Below are 16,756 nucleotides of genomic sequence, written 5' to 3' on the forward strand. Positions count from 1 at the left end.
CCGTTCTGGCTAACGTTTGTGTTTGGCGGCGGGTCCGTGAGGCGAGGGGACGGCGGAGGAGGCGGGCAGTGAGGAGGGGCAGGGGGGCGCCGAGGGCGGGCAGGCCGCTGAGGCCGACAGGGGCTCCAGGCGGCTTCCCCGAAACGGGCGCTCAACCTTGGCTCAAGTTTGCTTTGTTAACTTCTTCCGCGAGAGCTACAGGAAGTCCCGTTTCCTTTTCCTGTTCCCCCCCCCCCAAAATCAGGTTCCTTCTCCCACCCGCTGCGTTTCTCATCCGGCTCGGTCCTCGGCTCTGGCATCCGTCGCTCTTACCACATCTTTCCATTCCTCCGTCCGCTCTCTAACCGCCCGGTTATCCTCAGTCCCTCCGCGTCCCGTCTGCCACTGCCATGGACGAGGCTCCCTTCGGGAACTACTCCCACTAGTAAGCGAGCGCGGAACCGGGCGGCGCGTCCCGCGCAGGCGGCAGCGGGCCGGAGCGGGGCGGCCCTGTGAGCCGGCGCGGGCAGCGGCCTCCGAGGGTGGCCCGGAGGGAAACTCCTTACGGCACCAGGACCGATGTCCGCCCTTCCGAGCCAGAGGCCAAAGTGGGACAGCGGAGAGGCGAGGAATGAGAAGAAGGAGGCGCAGGTCGCTGCGGGGCGTTGTGAGAGGAAGGTGTGGGGATAAAGAAAGGGGGAAGAAAAACAAAACCCTGTCAACTCTGAGATGAATGAAGGCACCAGGAAGCTGCAGAGCTCCTCCCAGCTGCAGGGCTGCTCTGCAGGTAAGGGAAGATGCCCCAGGCCAGGCTTCGGAGGTGTGGTGGAGGGCAGGGACGGCTTCGCAGCCCTGACTTACCCCCCGAGCCTGCGGCTGAGCGGGCTCCAGCGCCGAGCGGGGGCTCCGGGGCCCGGAGGAGGAGCAGCTGCCGCGGCCCGGCCCGGCCGAGCCCAGCCTGGGGAGGACGAGGCGTTTCCTGGGGCCTGAGGAGCGCTTTGCCGGCTGCACACACCGAGCTACTCGCTTGTTCCTCACCCGTGGTTAAAATCCTCCCAGCTGACACTAGCAGTGTCTGAAGCATATTCAGGTTTGTGCAGGAAAACCAGTTACAACAGATAACCCAGAAGGCAATTCCAGATTTCAGTAGTTTTACAAGCACTTTTCATCTGGGGCTCTCAAAGTGCTTTGCAAATATGAACTCGTTTAAGCTTCACAACAACCCCCGTGAGGCAAAGATAATGATCACTATACCCATTTTACAAATGGGGAAACTTTAGCACAAAAGAAGAAAAGTGTTGCCACAGATCAGGCATAGCAAGTTGAGAACAAAACTAAGCAGTCCTGCCTCCCAAGCGCTTGCACTAACAAGTAGAAAACCCTCCCTTCCACTCTGGTTTGATTGAGAACAGCTATTCTGAACAGAGGTGTAGCGTTTAAAAAAATGGAAGAGAAACACGTAGTTCAAGTTCAGTAAGAAATTTAAGCAGCTTCAGAGCATCTGCACCATTAGACTACATGCTGCAACTTTGAGTAGAATGCAAACAGGTAAGTAGGGAAAAAAACCCAAGCTTGCTTTTTGTAATGGTATGATTCAGACTTAACATGCGGAATGGTGTGATGTAAGCAACACATCCAAACAAAGTACTCGCACATCTTGCAAGTTTGGTATTAAAACTCACGTGTCATGAGGAAGTACATTGAAAACTCCTGCTCTAATAGCTGCAGTAAAAGTGGAGTAAGGAATGTGACAACAATGATGAGGTACTGTCAGGAAATAGGGTCTGGCTGTAGTCTGAAAGTCCAAAGTGTTTATTCAAAGCACAGCCAAGAGTTTTGACAGCATATGAATGGCCTGTCTCACCGTGTATTACAGGTTTTGGCTGCCAGAAGCAAAAAGTTGATCAAGGTTTTTCTTAAAAAGTTGTAGAATCAGATCTTTGCTGGTTATAAGAAACTTTTTTTTTTTTTTTCATGATAGCTTAAGTCAGTTTCTTTTTCATCCAAAATCTTATTTTCAGGTTCGGTGGAAATTGAAAGAAAGGAAGAATTCAGCAGTACCCTAGAGGATGACACCTGTCGAATACAGGAACAGATGTGAAATATTTTTTCCTTGACTAACACTAGACTCCATAGAGGGCTGATCATTTCTAAGGTGTGTAACCACAGAAGGCTTCTTACTTCAGATAAATTATCACTGAGCTATTTAAATTTGTAACTACAGTAGCAGTGCAAACATGTTGATGAAATAATCGCTTGGATTTGGCTGTGTGGTGCTGTTCTGCTGCTGCAGCAGTCTGGGGTGACTGTAATTTCAGGCAGGATGGGTACTAAAAGAACTCTGGGGAGAGCGCCTTGTTAACCAGTTCAGTACCACTGCCTGAAATACTAGTGCAATGGGCATTATATAGCTGCAGTGTATCTGAAGTCCTAATAGCATGCTGCTTTGCTTAAGTGTTATTTGCAAACAGTGGTTTCAATTAGTGGAAAACAGCTCAAGAAGTTTATACGGGGAAGAAACTGGTCCTTTGTGTTACAAAATAAAACTTCTACAAAAATGTCCATCACTGCTGTCTATAAATAGGCCCCCAAAATTCACCAGTTTCAAATACCCAAGACAGAGAGGTACCTTTTTCTGCCCATTAAATTGTGTTCTCTCTACCTGAAAATTCAGCTGTTAATACATAATTTCCCTTTCCTTTCTTGCACTGCATGAGAGAAGTTTTTCAGCCTACCAAATTATTTTCAAAATAGGAAAAGCAAAATATAATCAAATTCAGAGACACATTGGGGCTCTGCAATACCAAATAAGGAATGCAAACTTCACATAGGAAAAAAAAGAGAAAAAGAAGGATTCAGCTAAAGAAAAGTGAAGAGGTGAAGGCAACAGAGAAGAGAATCACATGGTAACATACTCCCCTGATAGAAAGATGTATAAGCTGATGATTTAAAACTTGAGCCACAGTAAGTCATGTTCAGCTTTGATTTTGTGACCTGCCTTTTTTCATGCAGATCCCCTGTGGTAATTCTGGGTTTTTTTTAATTCCACAGTAGTTCAAAAAATGATACGCACAGATAACCAGACAAACAGAGTTAATAAGATCAAACTTCCTAACACAAACCAGGACAGAGTGAGCAGTCAATAATTCATGATCTAATTTATGACTGTGTGCCAGGCAAGCATGTTTTGCCTAATGGGGTGAATGTCTCTTTATTAACTTACTACTAAAATTATGTACTGAACTAATAGCATTGTCAGAGGCCTGTAAACAGTGCAGATATGAATCAGTGTTTTGTGGCATCACTGTAATTATAGTAACATCCTGAACAAGCTGTATGCCATTGCAACGCATATAGACCTGGTACTGATAGGTTTAATACAAGATCAGAAGTTAACAAACAGGGATTTAGGCAGTGAATCACAAAGCAGACACACTTCTGTTTTGATACACAATGATGGTGAAATAAAGCCAGTTGCCCAAGCTGGATTAGAGACACATGACACACTTGGAAAGAACATGATCTCTCCTGGGAATAGCTCTTCACATTAATCTGAAAAAGCCCCTGTTTTTTTCCTATTATCACTCCCAATGAGTGGGAGTAGGTAAGCAATCTAGAGCTGCAGACGGATACCAACAGGCAACAACTGCGTGCCTGCTGCTGCTGGAGGGATTTAGGTTTAAGACTTTTCATCAGAGGCAAGGCACTGACTGTCAGCACAGCCCATGGCGGGGGGGGGGGGGGGGTAGTCCTTTATCTAGCCAGCTCTCAAGTGGGGACTTGCTTGTTTCCTGCATTTCTTCTTTCCTTTGAGTTTCTCAGGTAAATTGCAAACAATAGTTATACCACTGTGTTTCTTAATTCCAGTTTTCAAGCTCTGAACAAATATCATGAAATGGTAATATTTCCTCTCTGGTTCATCGTTTGTGAAGCACAGAAATATTTTTTAAAATCTGATCAGAATACAATCTTTACCTTTAAATTAATTTTTCTTAATTCTATTTTTTTTTAACAAAATACGCATGAGAAAGAGTCTTAACTTCAGAGTTCATCCCTTGCTACATATACCTAGCTAAATGTATAATCTTTTGACACATCACAGTGGGTTAGTTGACAACTGAAGGGAACACAAATCTAATTTGTTTAAAACCTTTGCTGGTAGGCATTTAACTGAAGCCCGTAAGGCACAGAAATATGACAGAAGGAATCACTTTTCCAGCTTTCTCCCTGATTTACTAGATGACTGAGGGCAAGTTATTTCAGTTTTTGTCTCCTTTTAGCTTGTGTATTATGTTCCTTTCTGCACATCAAGTGACTTAGAGAGCTGGGAGGGTATTCAGCTGTACATGTGCTGTTTCTGAATAGTCTGCCAAAAGAAACCCTCAATCGATCTACTTTTCTCAAGGTGTTTAAGTTGTTCTTACAAATATCCACATTCTTAAGGAACAAAATTTGATAGTTCACAAATGGAAAGACTGGAAACCAGTTTCCTAGAAGAAAGAATGAATGAAACAGCTACAGGTCCGGGCAGCTTACCAGGGCAGTGTGCCTTCAGGCACAACCACTTTCTTCCCTTTGACTCACCCCTCACATCCAACCCTCTTTCCTCTTGAGTACAGCTCAGGCTCAAATACCAAAATAACCTTTGGTATAACATTAACCCTTGAAATTCAAGCTCAGGGCCGTCCCAGTCTATCTCACAGTCCTGTGAATAAACTCATTCGGTCATATATGCAGTAACTGATTTTTGATTCACAGGTTCAGTAAGATGCCTACTACCAAGAGATTGGTATGAAACATGATTGGAATCCTTGTTCTATCCAAGACTTTCTTGTTTTTAACATCCCAATAGCTTTTAAAATTCACATTTTCAAACTTGTCTTCACAAAAAAGAAGAGCATATTTTCTGATAGCAATAGCAAGGAACTCATATGACCTACTCATTCCTGTAGACAGTTTTGAGAAAAATACTTCCACCATAAGATCGGAATTGGACTGTGAGAAACTGTAAACAGAAAGAATGATTCTTGACTCAAAACAGTGTTGGTTTACAATTGCTAAAAATAAATTCGTATTTTGGGAGTCTGCTTTTTAAAACTTGGTCATAATTTAAAGCTTTTTATTACTCTTTCACTATTTGTTTTTCAATCGTGTTGTACTACTACACTGTGCTTCTAGTGTCATAAGCTGATAACTTTTGTTTTCACAGAGTATGCTGCATTTTTCAGATGTGTGTTGCCTTTTAGAAGCCAGAATTTCACTTATGATCAATAAGTGTCAATAGAAGGAACTGCTGAGATAGTGTACTGAAGTTCTTTGTTTTATCTAGGCAATTGAGCCAACCACTGTATTTTTTTCACTGACACAAACTCAAAACAAAAAAATGGCACTGAGCCATAAATTACTGGAATTCTCTTTCTTCCAAAGAGTAAAAGAAGTTTAAGTTCAGAGCTTCTTTATTAAAAAGTAGATGTTTGCCCGTGGACAACTGACATTTGTGAGATAGAAGCAAAAGTTTTTATGCATCAAAAGTCTTAAAAGATCAAACTGTTGAGAGAAATTCTCCTTCAACTCAGTGGGAATGGTTGCTGCTTCTGGAGGTTTTATATTCTCTGTCTGTCACTGACTTGAAACTTAAAGCTTCAAAGAAAGACGGTATGCAGCATTCAGAAAAAATTAATTTTCAGTTAGTCCCAAGGTTTTATATTCACATTTAGCTAAAGTAATCAAATCTAAAATTAATTAATTTTTATTCCATGAAATTATTTACTATATATGAAATTATTTTCTATATATTATATGAACATCATAAAAGATTCCACAGCTGTTTGTATTTTGTAAGATTAGGAGTCAGTGTACTTAACCTAAAATGTCTTCCAAAATCTGAGTTATGCAGTGTATTGGTCTTACACTAGTTCTAGAATCTTATACTAGTTATAGAAGACAGTGCATTTCAGGGAAGGTAGTATGTAAACATAATAGCTATTCCTCAGCAGGAGGTGCTGATCTCCTCTCTCTGGTGACCAGAGAGAGGACATGAGGAAATGGAGTGAAGCTGCGTCAGGGGAAGTTCAGATTGGACGTTAGGAAAAGGTTCTTTACTGAGAGGGTGGTTGGGCACTGGAACAGGCTCTTCAGGGAAGTAGTCACGGCATCAAGCCTGTCAGAGTTCAAGGACCATGCTTTTAGTCGTTTAGTTTATTTTTAGGTAGTCCTGCAAAGAGCAGGGAGTTGGACTCGATCATTATGGGTCCCTTCCAACTTGAGATATTCTTTGATTCTGTGCTTCTGTGATTAATATTTGAAAGTTCAAGAAGTCTTTCAAAATCAGGGATGTTATGTTAAAATGAATGCAGTCTAAAGTAGCTGACAACTTTTAATATTCTTTGGGTAGAGATACAAGCCCAAATTGTACCTATGGTCAATAAAAGTATGTTCTCCACTAAAGGAAAAAAACCCAGGAACTTAATCACTTTTGTTCCAGCCTCACACACAGGTTTTATATATAAGAATAATCTACATAATCAGAGAACAATTCAGGGTGGAAGAGTCCTCTGGAGGTCATCTATTCCAACCTCCTGCTCAAAGCAGGGCCAACTTGTAAGTTCAATCACACTGCTCAGGACTTTGCCCAGATAAATGCTGAATCCCTCTAAAGACAGAGATCCCATAATCTCACTGAACCACCCGTTATAGTGCCTTACTGACCTTATTAAAAAGACTTTTTTTTCCTCAGACCCAACTGGAATTTCCCTTACTGCATCATGTGACTGTTGCCTCCAGTCCTTTCTCTGTGCACCTCTGTTGACCTCCATGCTGGTGTTCATCGCTGCCAGGGCACACTGCTGACTCAGGTGGAAATTACAGAATCACAGTATCATTTAGGTTGGGAAGCACGTCTTGAGATCACCTCGTCAAACCCTCCCTGCTGCAGCAAGCTTAGCTAGAACAGGTTGTCCAGGAACGTGTCTGGTCTGGTTTTGAGTATCTCCAAGGATGGAGACTCCACAACTTCTCTGGGCAACTGTGCGCAGAGTCTGTCACTCTCACAGTAAAAAAGTGTTTCCTGATGTTCAAGTGGAATTTCATGTGTTTTGTGTGCGTTGCTCCTTTCCCTGTTGCTGTACACTACTGATAAAAGTCTGGCCTCTTTTGCTTCACTCCCTCCCATCAGGTATTTATGTACTTGCAACTATAAATTGCCCACTGGAGAGTTATTCCTTCCAAGGTGCAGGAGGTTGCATTTGCTTTTGTTGGACTTACGTGAAAATCCAGTTGACCTACTCCTCTCCACTTGTCAACACACACATATATAAGATTTGCATTAAGTCCATTTCTTGCTGGTCTCTTCACAGTCTTGCTATTTGAAGAACTTCACTCAGCTAAGTTAGATCAAAAGGACTTCATGTAAAATGCAGTAGAAGTGATTTTACAGGCTTTTATGATTTATAAAACAGACAGTAGATTTAGAAGCCAGTTCAAACAGTCTGCACTATATAATATAGTGTATCTGCAGGCAGAGTCTGAGGCAAAAATGGACACGAGAAAGTATGTTGTTTTTTCTGTCCATAAACACCAATCTCTCATTCTTGGGTAGCTAAAAATTGGGCTTTTGCTAGGAACCTAGGTTATTGCTATTCTTGGCAGATGTTACTGCGTGTTGTTGAGCTTTTGTTCCTGTAGAGTGGCCTTAGCTGATAAACTCTGTTATGTAAATTTAATTATCATGTAAGTCAGTGGAGACTGCCCCAGGATGGCTTTTCTCTTCAGTGGCATATCAATAATGATCACTGATAAATACATTTTCAGGTGTTCCTAAAACATGACAGGATTATGTCTTTGCTAGCATCGTAGCAAAATGAAATCCATCTACCAGATAAAACAAGGAAAGGAGGAATCTTTGTTAAAACTGTGTTTACAAATGAGAATAGGAAAAATGATCATACTAAATCGATGCTTGTCAATTATAACATTTTACTTCGAAATGTGCTAACAAATCCTGTAAGAATATTGTCTTAGTATTAAGAGAACTATACTTGTACTACAAAACTTTTATTACAAAACAGAAAGTTTGCCAGGTCTAATCTCACCATGGATTAATGAATTGCATTTGTATGCTATTTTTTGTGGGTTTAGAAGGTCTCTCTAAGACCTTTACAACACAATAATTACTAAATATTCATAAGTTATATTTACAGTAATTAGTATAGCAATGAGTTACGAAATATTTGATTTCATACAAAGGTAGCATGACAAAATACTGCAGTGGCTTCTGTCCTAGTAGTTTAAACTAAAAAAAGCTTTCAAAAGTAATTAAAAACTCTACGAAAAAGATACCATTTTTTGCAAGGCATTCTTTCTTATTAGTAGAAAGGTAGATGCAGGTTTAAGACCCCCCTAATGCTCTTCATCATGTCAAAATTGATAGCATGATTTCCACGTAGTACTGTTTCCTCATGGTCTGTTTTGCATGAAGCTTATCTGGCCCAGTGCAAACATTTGCAGTATAGATCACTACAGCTGAACTAGGTGAAGAAACTCCTTTTCATTTGAGTCACCAGTGAAAATATAGGCCCTTTTAAGATGTGATTTGTCTGTTCTATTTTAGACATTGACTTTAGGATGAGATGAATCACAGCCTAGAAATGCTTGGGTTTTTCTTCACTGTTAGGAGATTCTAAGATGACTAGCTTAGGCATAGATAACTGCATTTTAGTCATAAAGTTGCATGAGATTATTCTTACTCCTATTGTCTACAATCATATTTAGACCATAAATTCTTCAGGCACTGCCAACCACCATGACTCTTCTTCACTATTGGTAAAAATAAGAATGGTTTCCAAAATCAAATTACTAACCCACTATAAGAAATCCAAAACTTGCTCTAAGAACTGGCCAACTCCCCCTACTTTTAACTTTGAATTAAAGGAAAAGGCTTTGGGAAAAAAGTTATTGCTACCATCTGGTCCCATTTCATGAATTTTAGACCATCTGTTTTTGGCAAAGGCTCCCAGAACTCAGATTCCAGTGCTGAGATCATGAAAGCTTCAGAATTTTATCCCAAGTCTTTCCAGCTAAATTGCTGCCTTTTAGTGAGCATCAGGAGGCTTCATGACTGACAGATGGGTGGCAGTCTCTGTGATAGACAGAAGCCTTTCTGCATTCAGTCCATAAGGAAAGAGAAGCACAAGCACTTCTGTGGTTCCACTTGTTTAAGAGATGTGCTACCATGTATTTGAGAACCACGAGTGACCTGTGTGTCTGTCTCATGAGCACAGCAATAGATTACTGTGGAGGTGACTCAGAATATAGAGCATAACAATCATATCCTCACAGAGCAAAAAAATGTTTGGGAACAGCAGTAAGCACACCTTACTACTGCAGTCGAATAACAAGAAGTGTCTACAAACAGCTGTGGCTATTTAGCGGTGGCTCTGTAGTTTGGGAAGTCTTGACAGTCTTAATGTATAACACCAACGCATAGTCCTTCAGCCAGGAACAAGACCAAGCCGGGAAGATTTTCCTGCTGACGTGCCTGTTTCCTCCTTCTGTCTCCATCTTGCCTTTTGACTAAATGAAATGACTGATTTCATTTAGTCAAACGAACGTACACAGATGGAGATGGCACCAGCAAATGCCCCTTTATACAAGGCTTAACTAACATTATTCAGCTGCTCTAAACTACTTAAATCAGCTCTTCTACCTTAGCAGAATGGAGACTCTAATATGTCATTTACTTCCCTTGACCCCATGAAAGACCCAGTTGGCTTTTGACTACTAGAGAATAATTTATAATAATGATCCATTTTGTATCTAAACATACATAATTACTTCATTTTTACCTGAGTCTTCCATCCTCTGCTGCAGCTCCTCCTGGTATAATCTTAGTAATGAATATCCCAGGATCATCCCCAATGTGTGGGTTGTCTGTTCCTCCAGCGATACTGAATCCCAGGCCGGAATTCCCCTGGAAAAATAAAAAAAAGTAAATGCGTCACCAGATGCTAGATTTCTACAGAATTTATTTGCAGTGCATGAGCAAGTTATCCTTGCTTCTTAAAGAAATCACTTTATTTGGCAACTCCATACTTGAAGGCAGGTGACTCAGTCAGAAAAAATTGTCAGTTAAAGAACCGAGGCTGTGAACAGAAAGATTTCCCAGACTTAATGGCAGAGTTAATGGATGCTCCTATAGAAACAAGATTTGACCTAAATTTAATTGTTTTCAAAAGCAGTCACATAAATTAGCATCTGAACTCCAATATGAATTTATCCAAGTCAATGAGAGCTAGAGGCTAAAAAACTTCAGAGCTTTGAAAAAAGACTTTAAAACCCACTGTCATTTATAAACATTAACAGTGAATAACATTTAGCTCTTAAGTTCTTGAAAAGTGATCATTGCTCAGATTCACATGCTTTAAAAAAAAATCCACAAGACTTTCTTTCATCTTACTGATTTGCTAGAATGAAATGTTTGAAGGACACATTATGAGACTCTACTCAATAATCCTACTTACTGCTTCTACTACTTGTGAGAATATCATGAAGGCTAAATAGGCATGTACACACATACATACCCTTGCAAATTAAGTCACTTTCACATAGAATTCAAACCCACAATTCTAACCCTTTTTTGGAAGTATAAGTTATTATGATTTTCTCTATAAACAGTACTTTTTGTAAGGGACTCTTTCTTATTTATAGAACGGAGATGCAGGTTTAAGACACCCCCTATACATAGGTGAGGTCTTAAAATTCAAGGCAATACTTCATTGTTTAAGTCTCATACCAAAGTATTTTTATAATTAGGTATTTAGGCTTATCACAGTGCTACAACCCTGTTGATACTGCAGAATATGTACACTACTGTGAATTAAATATGTTCAGGGCACTAAAAATACTTTTATTTCATCAACCTCAGATTATTGGGAGTTTGTTTCCTTCAGTGTTGCTTGTGGACAGGTATCCAGTTCAGTCCTAGTGAGAAGAGTTACTAATAAAAATGGCATCTCTATACTTTTTTTTTTTTTAATTTAAATCAAATTTAATTTCTGCGGTTTTGAACTGTACTTCTATTAGTAGGTCAGGCATGCAATGCATTTTGTGTGAGAAAGCCTGCATGTTGCCTGCCTGCAGCATGTCAAATTCTCAATTCTGTTATCAGTATTCTGCATCCATGAGCGATGCAGTTCTCATTACTCAAGAGATGTACATGCAATCTGCAGCATATAATTGTGAATACATTTTCAGTACTGAACTAATTTAGAATCCAAGGAGAAGGATTTAGGACTACACATATCTCAATACTTGTCAGCTAGCTATAATATGAAAAATATTATAATACTGAAACACTCTGTATATATTTTCTGTAGAGTTAATAAACATCTCCAGGCCACTATTATAAATCTTTGATTTAATCTTCCTTTCATCATTAGGATCATCTCAGATTCAGGTTATTTTTCCAATATTTTAACACATGTCTAATTATACAATGCACTCTACACCAACGTGCACTCTAAAAATACTTTAAGAATATTTTCCTGTAAGTTTTTCTATATGTTGTATTATTAATGAAGTTAATCTTCCAACACATAAGAATGAAAAAATGTGTACTGATACACACTTCAGGAAGCCTGGAACAAAAGCCTTAAAACACTACTAAAACCAAGGGCAAATTTCTAGAAACTTAGAGTAAGTAATACTTGATTTCTAAGGAAAAAAAAACAAAAACAAAACAACCAACCAACCTCTAAAAAAATAGAATTAAATTGTTTGGTTTATTCTTAACTGCAAAGAGATTTTAAAAATATGCAAAAATCTGTGTTTTTGAATAGAGGTGGATTTCCAGACCTGCTTGTGGTAAGGAAAGAGAAAGAATGGAGTAGCCAAGGAGAAGTATTGACATAATTTTTCTACGGTTAGGGAACATAAACAGCTATATCATAATAAAAAAGCATGCCTGAAGAGCTTTAAAAACTATCAAAGCTTGACTGTATGTGAGGTGTGCTTAGCTGTTATAGTTCTTCACATAAAGTTCATTAGATTTCTTATCAGGAAATAATTTCTGAAAAGGTTTCACACTTTCCTTGTGCTCTTTTTCTCCTACCATACTTTTTCCATTAACTTTTTAGAGCTAAAAAATATAGCAATGCTGACTGTAAGCAGTGATGTGGTAAAACTGCTACAGACTTCTCAGGAGAATCAGTGCTAGCCCTTGACATTTATCCATAAATATGCATCTGTTATACTGCAAGACTATTCTGATTTTGCCCCTTAGGAATAACCTTTTAAAAGAACAGGGCAGCACTCCTCACTGCCACTTTTGTATCCAGAAAATTTCAAGCAATTATTCTGGCTGCAGTCCTTGACTTGATCAACAGGATCTATGAGCTGGAAGACAGTAGCTGCCTCTGCAGCAAGGTATATCCATGCAAGGCTTTCCTGCACCAGAAACTGATACAAAAGCTAAGAACAATTACACAGTGTTTTTCCCTGTGGTTCTTGAAGGGTCTGTATTGGCTACATGGAAAAAACATCTGTCTTTGTACAGGTCATGGCCAACAAGGCTAAAAGCATGGCTACCATCACTCATGGGTAGCTGGCCTTTTAAGGACCTCGGGTTGAAAAATAATACAGTAGGAAATTATGGTTAAAAACTACTGTATTTCAGTTTTGAACAGCAATACTGATGTACAGATCTCTCACCTCATGCTCCATCTTACTAGTGCAGAGGTTCATCAGCATATGGTTGTTATATTAAATACTCATTGCAGTTGATGAGCTGTAACTCCAGGTTCCAATTAAGTACTGTCTACTAGTACAACACTTCCTGAACCTTACTGTGAGGGTTCACTCCCCACCCTTTACTTTTTGCATGTCCTTTGTTTCCACCCCAGAAAAAGAGAGTGTTAATCATCTTCACAGCTTCTCTTGGCATATCTCTGTCTCCCTGTCATTTCATGTTGACCAATGAAAATATCTGCCTTCCCCCAGCCCAAAACATCACTTAACTGCTGCATTTTCCAAGGTGGAACATTCATGCTTTCTTTCATGCTGACTCTCATGTTTGGAAGTGGTTCCCCATAAATAACTGTCAAGTTAATTCACTACCCTCTTTCTATTACAAGCCTTACTTCTCTTGAATGCTTACAAAGCAAGTTAACAATGAGCTCAGAGGCCTGGTGACAATGCAGATAAATGTTTAATAAGAACTAATAGCAGCTGATACGGAGGAGAAGAGGTGTAAAGTAATGGAAGTTTTCCTCCTTTGGGATACTCCATTAATACTTTTTAACTGTGTTTCATATTCAGGCCTAAATATGCTTGCCTGCTCTGTTTCAGAATTCTTTGGTGAAAGAAATCTAGCCAAAAATCCCAAAACATATGTAGGGGACAAAAAACTCTGAACAAGTCTCAGACCTACTAGCTTTAATGGCATTGTTCAAACATTGGATATGAACACAAATATGTAAATGTCCATATCCACATAATTTTATGTTCCATTCATATTAGCTAAATTCTCTTGACTTAAAAGCTCTTTGTCCAAGTTTTCAATTGCTATTACTGTAAAAAACTCATATAATTAGTTACTGACTATACAGAGAAGATTTGCATAAAACTATTCAGCAATAGACGCATGAATATATTTTTTTAATTGTTAGTTTAGTTTCTCACTAGCTTCCCCATCTTTTGTGGCAAGTCCTCAGTCATGCACACAGCCTGACAAAAGGCTTAGCATAGTATAGCATGCCTGTTTGGCTTAAAATACTGTTGTCTCAGAGTTGTCCTATTCTTACTGGGTATGTCAGGCTTCTCAGGGCTTTACCATCAAGCTCAAATTTCTCTCTTGGCTCAGCTTTACTTTCCAAACAGAGAAACTTAGGTCAAACTACCAAATCAAAATAATTTCTCCCACCCCAGCCCCAGAGGTCTCCTTCCCGTTCTCTGAAGGGAAGGTCAGTACTTCTTCTTAAGGTTTACTGCACAAGCCTGCCTCTTTTATGCCTTTCTCAGACAGCACTTTGCACCTCAACAAGGATCAGGTGAGTTCTTTACAGCTCAGCCTGAGCAGGGAAGAGGCCTGGCTGTAATTCTTCTGGCCCTGGAGGGGCAGACAACCTCCAAGAGAGACACAGTGTCACTTCAGATGACTGGTGTTACACCTTCTACAAACACTGAAAAACACCACTTAGGATCAGAATAAGATGATGGATGATTCACATGCCAGTGGAAGAAAATAAAACTTGCAAGTTCTGGGCAGTTTGAATCTCTTCCCTCAAGACTTGTTATACAGCCAACATAAAGATCACAAAAATAAAGTAAGAAACCCCTGCAGGTAATGGTTTTGGGTTGCCAGAAGGCCATGAGACCCATCCTTCTTCTTATTTAGCCTTCCATCTTGCATTCCTCTCCTTTTACACGCCACTGTGAGCAGCCATATAACAGTCTGCATTTTCATAGGTTGCAGCATTTTTATTTTGCCAGAGAGTAATCCCCAGAAGTGCTCCACACTGATTTCCATGGAAACAGAGTGAAGTTGACACTGAGAACTTCTGAAGTTATTTTCCCATGACATTACAGTTCTCCATGGATGATAGCCTTCCATACACTTCTACAAATGATTTCTTCCTTAATGTGTCTCATTTTTTTTCTTCTTTCTGCTCAAGAGCTGCATTTTGCCTCAGAGCAGAGTTTGATTATGAATGATGTAAAGTCAGTCTTTAACAAAATCACAGAAGAATATAAATTAAAGAAGCAGAAATGAGATCAGAAATGCACATCAAGAGCAGACTTTCTTCCCTGTATAGGGGCCAAGTGATTTGTATTCTGTCTTACTAAATAGGCATACCACAATCACATAGAAGTTGTCTTCCATTTTAATTTCCTTCTTTTTTTTTTTAATATTCTAATCAATAAGGTGACAGCAGAACTCACACAGACACTTTTTGAATGACTTAATTACTTCAGTGCTCCTAAAAGAATTTCTGATAATCTTCTGAAGTGACATGATTTTGAAGCTCACTGGCATTTAAGTCAGAAAAAAACCAGATGTGAACTGCACAGAAATTCACTTAACTGTTGCTGCAACCTCACCCTGTCATGGCAGCGTACCAGGGAGCCTGTTTCACAGAGTCCATCAGTCAGCAAAAAGTCCAAGACAGAGTGAGGAACTGCACTTCCTAGAATGGTTTCCAGAGGTTGAAAGCTCTTTCAAGTGACAACACATACTCTCTTTTTTTTATTTACAGGTGTAAGGAAGCCACTTTGCTTAGCTGTTAAGGAATCTAAGTTAGTGTTTATAAAGCTGTAATGTGCTGAACCATGCAAATAATCAATAAATAGTAGTATGTAAATAAAAGAATTTACATAAATATTTAAGTCAAGTCTACTATGCTTTCCACTGATTTCAAGGGGTTTGTCCAAGTAAGAACATCAAGTTTCCATAATATGATTGTTTTCCTGCTTCACAGTAAACCTAAATCCAAACACAGTATCACAGAAATGTATGATAACTCTTCCATTAGGCCCTAAGAAATGCTGCTTAGCAAGTAAACACGAGGGAAGTTAAGAGTCATCACAGCATACATGTTTGTGGATGAAGCATTCATGGTCATTCATGGACAGAGAGAGAATCAAAATCCCTGACCCTCACTGCCTGTGTGAGCTTGCACTTGTTTGTTGCTATTTCTCTGTGGAAAGATTTATTGCTTGGGGAAGAGAGGAGAAAAGGAAAGGGCAGTACCAATATACATATGTAAAGTGCTGCAAACTTTTAAACAAAAGTGATAGGGGAAAAATGGTTAATTAGATAATAAATACCTTAATCTATGACTTGTAACCTTGCAGTAATTCTGTTCCCCTATAAAATTTCAAGACTTTAAAAAAAAAACATCTTCTCTTGCCAGACCACATGTTTGTAAGAAGCAGAATTTAATGTACAAAAGAAAACACCAACAGAAAACACAGCCTATGTTCTTTATTCTTAATATTGTACCTAAAATACTTATAATTTTATCTCAAGATGTTTGCGTTTGTTGGGGTTTTTTTTCCTGCAGGCTTCCTACCTGTACTCTGGTGTTCACAGCCAAATTTGTGAAATGCTTTTCCCTCTCGCTTCTTTTACAGATGGCTTTAAAGTATGAATTGCTGCCTAAATTTGCAGGTTTTGTCAGAGCAAGTTTAGTCAAGAGAAAGCTCACAGAATGATAGCTGACTCATTCCTAAATACATGCTATATTTTTTTCTGTCTTCCTTTATTACAACTTTCAAAGACCCTACCAACTTTGTTACTTGATACTCCTTAAAAAGTTGTCTGTTGAATTTCACAACAGGAATTATCCTTCAGCTTTTTACAAGCACTACTGATCTGTAGGTTCAGTAAATTCTAACCTTTCTTTAAGCAATGCTGGTTTCTTCTTGTTTATGCAAAATTTCAAAATACTTCAATACAAAGGTAAGTTATATCCTCTGAAGTCAGTGTGGACTTGGTATGCATTTGACAGATTTTCAGAATTTGACATACAAGCATCAAAATCCTAAAGCTTTTCAGCTTTGGCTGCTACAGGCAGGGCACTTTCTTGCTCTGGGTAACACACACTTTTCTGATGGCGGTGTTGGCTTAGCAATTATGCTAGTTTTGTTAAAAATGAGATTTACTTGTTTTTGCTTTTCAGGTCTTCTAATGCAGCACCTTCCTGTAAATGTTGCCGTGAGGACGTGTTAATTCATGAACTACTGTTGACTATTTCAGATGATGGTGGAAAAACATGTCCCTTAC

General features: G+C 39.3%; 1 protein-coding gene and 1 long non-coding RNA gene across 26 annotated transcripts in view; one reads left to right on the plus strand and one right to left on the minus strand.

Annotated features, from left to right (window-relative positions):
* DLG2 (discs large MAGUK scaffold protein 2) overlaps nt 1–16,756 on the minus strand; it is a 1,037,827-nt gene that overhangs the window by 345,958 nt on the left and 675,113 nt on the right. For all 24 annotated transcript variants that reach the window (XM_074917829.1, XM_074917850.1, XM_074917842.1 and 21 more), the window contains one exon: nt 9,822–9,946. In XM_074917829.1, the coding sequence (XP_074773930.1) occupies nt 9,822–9,946 (125 nt within the window). The remainder of the gene's footprint in view (nt 1–9,821; nt 9,947–16,756) is intronic.
* LOC141973764 (uncharacterized) lies at nt 248–7,260 on the plus strand. 2 transcript variants are annotated; one of them, XR_012635599.1, is made up of 3 exons: nt 248–1,527; nt 2,001–2,134; nt 6,716–7,260. It is a non-coding gene; the product is annotated as an uncharacterized LOC141973764 (long non-coding RNA). The 2 variants fall into 2 exon arrangements; XR_012635598.1 differs by having other exon boundaries at nt 248–766.

The sequence above is a fragment of the Athene noctua genome, chromosome 1 (assembly GCF_965140245.1).
Source record: "Athene noctua chromosome 1, bAthNoc1.hap1.1, whole genome shotgun sequence".
NCBI lineage: Eukaryota > Metazoa > Chordata > Aves > Strigiformes > Strigidae > Athene > Athene noctua.